At 48.5% G+C, this 6,087-nt stretch overlaps 1 protein-coding gene across 1 annotated transcript; it reads right to left on the bottom strand.

Moving 5' to 3' along the window:
* Positions 1–284: 284 nt before the first annotated feature.
* LOC124697880 (17.9 kDa class I heat shock protein-like) lies at positions 285–858 on the bottom strand. Its single transcript, XM_047230411.1, has one exon. The coding sequence runs from the start codon at positions 771–773 to the stop codon at positions 285–287; it is 489 nt and encodes a 162-aa protein (XP_047086367.1). The 5' UTR covers positions 774–858.
* Positions 859–6,087: the final 5,229 nt, after the last annotated feature.

Here is a 6,087-nt window from a genome sequence, read left to right as displayed (position 1 = left end):
GCTTTCAACGCGTCAGAATGGCGTAATGGAGACTGGAAATCAACTCCAAGATAAAAGAGAACGACGACTCACTCGTTAGATCAAGCTTAGCCAGCACAGAAGATGATTACAAGATACTTCAGACTCGATGCTCGCCTTACATGACTAAGTCGGGACACATACGAGGAACATAGCGAACAGGTAACGGCTCGAACACATTCGACAGCCAACACCCAAATCCACACTTATTACAGGCTCAGATCAAAAGAATCTAAGCAGCAAACTGATCCTCATGTTCCGGCAGCCTAGCCGGAGATCTGGATGGACTTCACCTCGGGCTTCTTAGCCTCCTCCTTGGGCACAGTGACGGTGAGCATGCCGTTCTCCATGGACGCCTTGATCTGCTCCGCCTTGGCGTTCTCGGGCAGCCTGAACCGGCGCAGGAACTTGCCGCTGCTGCGCTCGACGCGGTGCCAGGTGTCGGACTTCTCCTCCTGCTCCTTGTTCCGCTCGCCGCTGATCTGCAGCACGTTGCCGTCCTCCACCTCCACCTTCACCTCCTCCTTCTTCAGCCCGGGCACGTCCGCCTTGAACACGTGCGCCTCGGGCGTCTCCTTCCAGTCGATGCGCGCGCCGGCGAAGGCCGCGGTCTCGGAGGAGGTGCGCGGGAATGAAGGGAAGAGGCTGCCCCCGCCGCCGCTGCTGCTGCCGGAGCCGAAGGGGAAACCGTCGAAGGGGTCGAAGAGGTCGAGGGAGAAGGGGTCGAATACGTTGCTGCGGCGGATCAGCGACATGGTTGCTCGATTCGGGGGCAAGGACAGAGCGACGATTGGGAAAGCTCAGGGATGCTTCGGATGCGATTTGTGTACCAGCTCAACAAGGCTTGCGATTGATTTTGTTCTGAGCCGTGGCGACGCCGGGAGGCGAGATTTTATACGGCGACGGTGGGAGAGGTCTGGACTCTGGACTCTGGAGTGCGCTCGTCCGTTCTGGAATGCACTGGAATCTGGAAGAAGCTAATTTTGGAACGTTGGGCCGCTGGGATGGAATCGGCCCTAGAATCTCCTGGTGCTTTCTCGCCCTTTCTGGACCTGCTGGCTCGGGTCAAATTGTGGTATGGAGTTCATCTGAAGCTTTCTGGGCCCGGTGGGTGCGGTGAAATTATATTCTTGAAGTCCTTCTTGATTATGAGTATTTTTTAAGTTGAAGACGTCATAAAGAGATTTTTTCAATGAGTTGTCAAAGCGAGAAATTGATATCGGTGGGATTGAGCTGTCTCATTTTTTTTGCGAGGAAAAGGAAAATATATTAAAGTCCCGTTCTTACAGAAAGGTCCAGCAGCAAAACAGGAAAAATACAATCAGGTCCTTTGGACCCCGACGATGATGCCGAGCTCGATGCCGCCGGTGCGCGCCGCCGCTGCCGTACCTCCCTATGGCTTGGAACAGGTACAGGCCCTCCGCGGCCGTGAAGTCGCCGGTCGCCAGCTCCAGGGAGCTTACATCACGGCTCACCATCTTCATCCCAAGACTCCACTTCTTCTCCTTCTCCTTATTCAACAAGGTCCGGCCTGACCGCCACGGCGGCGCCGGAAAGGGCTTGAGGAAAGGTGGGACCTCCACCACAGAGCTCCAGAGAACGCTGCCATCAAAGGGGACGAGATCCGCCGAACACCGCCACGCCGACTGCACCGCCGCCTCCACAGCGCCGCCGCCAGGCTTCCTAGGACACCCTACACTATGTACAGGTCCTGGATCAACGATTCCCCACTCTCCCGCCGCCGGAGAGCGAGGAATCGACGAACCACAGCGAGCAAGGTGGGATCCCGGGAGGAGTTCAGAAATCGCTTCTCTCTACTGTAGCGGGAGATAAGGACGACCAGGCTTCGTCTCTGTTCAGTTCTGTTATGTGAGGTCTACGAAGACGGAGCATTAGCAATGTTCTAATCGACTTCCTCTAATATCTTTTAATTAACTTGGGTTTAATATAAGTTTATACTAAATTTAAGTCGATTAAAAGGAATCGGAGGAAGTACTATTGTTTAGAAGGCATACTTGTTCCACATACACCTGAATTACAAAAAACATCAAGTATCGTATTTTTTATATATTTTTAAAAAACTACGCACGTAAATTTTGTGGTTCGGCACGTTCCACCACTTCTCCGTTCATTTCATATACTTGCATTGATACATACTTGTGCAAAATTTCAAGAAAAAATAATAGCTTACACAAATAAAAAAAACCAGAACTGAAACTTTATATATTTGGCACAGTAAATCCAGGGCATTATACTATTTCTTATATACTTTGCCTTTTAGGGAAATTTATATCGTTCTTTACTTTAGTTTCAAACTTAAGGTACATGCATACATACATTCTCTAGACACATGATTTATGTTGTATTTCTAATATCATTTAGTAATTTTCTGATTTATTATTTATTAGGGTTCACATGGATTCATGTTTACGGAACCCGTGTCGGCAACTCCTAGTAATTCCTAGAAAACGGCCGAACTGCAAAGGAAAGAGAAGGTTATTTTCATGACATCAAGCTTACACAAGCCGCTTGACCGACCACCAGTGACGGACATTTGAAAAAGTTGGAGGATGGGCACACCTCAAAAAAAATTATGCTACCCTATTTGTAATAAAAAAAAATCTAAATTCGTAATATATATAGACAACAGATTGTCAACATTCAAATTCATTACATATACATATCAAATGTGCAAGATTGTGATACAAATAATTAAAAACATGAAAGAAGTCTTACATGATGGATAGCATAAATAGAAAATTACATCACTAGTATTTAGTTACTTTAAGCTCTCACGTTCCCATGAAAGTTTGAACTATGTCATCTTCACTTACTTTCAAGAACACATCTCGCTCGATAAATATCACTAAGAAATGGTTCAAGAGCTTATCACCCATGCTATTTTTCAACTTGTTTTCCACTAGACTCATTACAGAAAATACTCTTTGACATTCGCCGTTGCCACCGGTAGGAGCAATATCAATTTGAGAAGCATGTAACCAAATCATAAACAACATGATTTTTTTTGTTTCAACAAGAAAAATAGAGAGCTCACCAAGATGATTGACACATTTGAACCTATCATCTTTTCTCATATCATCAATAAAGATTTCAAGTTGGAGCTCAAGTCTTATCAAATCTGCACTTGATATGTCATTGGGGTAGAATTGGGCAAGTCTCATCACCTTTTGTGCATCATAAGAAGCAAATGAATTCAAAGCCGCCATGCAAATTAGCAACTTCATGTTGACCTCATCAAAACGATTGTCAAGCTCTTGAATAATTTGATCAACAACACCAATATAAACTTCTCTTCTATAAATATCGTCATTTATTTTTATTTGATAATACCTATGTGATATTCCATGAGTCACATAATATTTTCCGGTAAGGAACTTGAATGCCATGTGTTTTGCAAAACAATGTCACCTTTGCAAGAAATCCTTCACATCTACGAGACCTCATTTGTTTCATTTTATGATTTGCCAATTCAACAAGCCCCATTGCACAGACAATATCTTGATGTTATCACCAGAATTTGACCGAGTCAGAGGTGGGCCGCGATCAAGATGGATTTGAAGAATATATATATAGAAGAAGTACGTGAATCGGCCTTACATGCAAAGCTTGGGCTAGTTGGCCCGTGTATCTGTAACATATTAGGATACGTGTTGGTTAGATAGAGTTTGACCCGTGCACGGTTAGGTGCACGCCTAAATTAGAAAGTCCCCCGGACTATAAATATGTATCTAGGGTTTATGGAATAAACAACAACCAACGTTCAACACAAACAAATCTCGGCGCATCGCCAACTCCTTCGTCTCGAGGGTTTCTCCGGTAAGCACCATGCTGCCTAGATCGCATCTTGCGATCTAGGCAGCACAAGCCTACCCACGTTGTTCATGCGTTGCTCGTGGCCGAAGCCTTTTTGATGGCGAGCAACGTAGTTATCTTAGATGTGTTAAGGTTAGCATTGTTCTTCGTATCATATGCCGTCGTAGTGCGACCCTTATGCATCTAGCCGCCCTTACACCTATCTCAGGTGTAGGGGCGGCACCCCGCTTGATCATAGTTTAGTAGATCTGATCCGTTACGGTTGCTCCTTGTTCTGCAAGGATTAGTTTAATATCCGCATTAGTTAGGCCCTACAAAGGGTTGGAGGATCCAGCGGCGTGTAGGGTGAAGTTTGCTAGCCCTAGAAAGGATGTTCCGGGGATCAACCTCGTGTTGGTTTTTAGGCCCCGTCTAGGATTGGCTTACGGTCACCGTGCGCGAGCGCGAGGCCCAATCGTGAGTAGGATGATCCGATTATGCGGTGAAAACCCTAAATCGTCGTAGATCTCATTAGCTTTATCTTGATCAAGCAGGACCACCATATATTCGGACACCTTGTACGAATCATGGGTGGATCGGCTCTTTGAGCCGATTCACGAGATAACCCGAGAGCCGATCGAGGCTCGTATTTAATGTTTACGTGTATGCCATGCAGGAAACTAAGCGAGGCATCGTCCAACACCTTCCCGACCAGGTATAGGTCGGGTGGCACGCCCTTACGATAGCATCGGACGTGTGACCGAGGAGGCTTTGCGGGCCGTCGCTCCGAGGGACCGGGGCCAGCCGCAGCCCTAGTTGTTCCCGGCTCTCATCGTGTTGCCCGTCGCTGCCCGCCGGTGGGTTTCGACGTCAACACATTCTCGGCACGCCCGGTGGGACAACCTTCGACATCCACCACATCGCCATCTACATCCGAGATGGCGGAAAGCACTCCGGTCAAGTACGAGGATTTGCCTGATGAACTCAAGAAGAAACATGACGAGATCAAGGCAACCCTCGAAGCCGAACTCATCGGCTCTTTCCACAGAACCCGCTCCCATGGCGTCAGGTGGAAGGGGTTCACACCTGAAGGCGCACTCGATGGAGTGGACATGTCCGCCCCGTCAGAAGAACGCACCAGGTCGCTGCGTCAGGAGATCAACTACATGGTGGCTCATTCGCTGCACCGCCACTCCGAGAGCCTGGTGAACACTTTGGAGCGTGTCGCTCTGCGCGTGGTCCAGGAAATCATGAGCCACCGGTATTCTCCGTCGGGACCAGCGCCGGGGACTTTCAAAGGAGAGATGCCACTCCGGTCCCATCCTCCGCCGCCGTTCGCATGGGCGGCACCGAAGTGCCGAACTCATCGGCATACGTCGTCTCACAAGATTGGTGGTGATCCTAGTGACTACCAATTCCTACCCGAGGCACCCAAGGAGATCCTGCACGGATACGCGTGCGCATACGTACCAGACTGCAATACCTGGGCACTCTCGAACCAGGTTGCAACAGCAGGGGCCTCTGGAACGGCAGGAGGAACGTCGGGAGCAGATCGAGAGGTAGCAGTGGCTGAATGGACTCGAGCGGCAGGCCCCGTGTCCTGCAAATGGGTGAAGCCACAAGGCCCTCCAAAAGGGTTCGACTTCGACGTGACCAAAACTGAGCAGATTTTTGATCTCTTACGGAGAAGCATATAAAGGTACCCGAAGGCCACAAGATCCCCACGGTGCAAGAGCTGAACGGAAAGCCATACTGCAAGTGGCATAACACGTTCACCCACACCACCAACGACTGCAGGGTGTGGCGGCAGCAGATCCAAATGGCGATAGAAAATGGACGGTTAATTTTCAACCAAGACGCCATGAAGGTCGACACACACCCCTTCCCCGCCGTGAACATGGTGGAGTATACTTACCATGGAGGGTGCCAGCCGGATTTCTCGTGCAATATCAACATGGTAGGACCTGGACACCACTCGGTAAGGACGGAGATGAGGGCAGCTGCTCTCATAGCAAAGATACAGAGGAAGCCGCTCCACGCGATCGGCTCCGCCAAGACGGCAAGCGCTACGTCACAGAGGGAGAAGTGAAAAATATAAGGTATCAACGACCTTGATACGTCTCCGACGTATCGATAATTTCTTATGTTCTATGCCATATTATTGATGATACCTACATGTTTTATGCACACTTTATGTCATATTCGTGCATTTTCTGGAACTAACCTATTAACAAGATGCCGAAGTGCCGCTTCGTT

This window comes from Lolium rigidum, chromosome 3 (genome assembly GCF_022539505.1).
Source record: "Lolium rigidum isolate FL_2022 chromosome 3, APGP_CSIRO_Lrig_0.1, whole genome shotgun sequence".
Classification (NCBI taxonomy): domain Eukaryota; kingdom Viridiplantae; phylum Streptophyta; class Magnoliopsida; order Poales; family Poaceae; genus Lolium; species Lolium rigidum.
The sequence above is the reverse complement of the archived record's forward strand: the minus strand, read 5'-3'. Positions and strand labels throughout refer to the sequence as shown.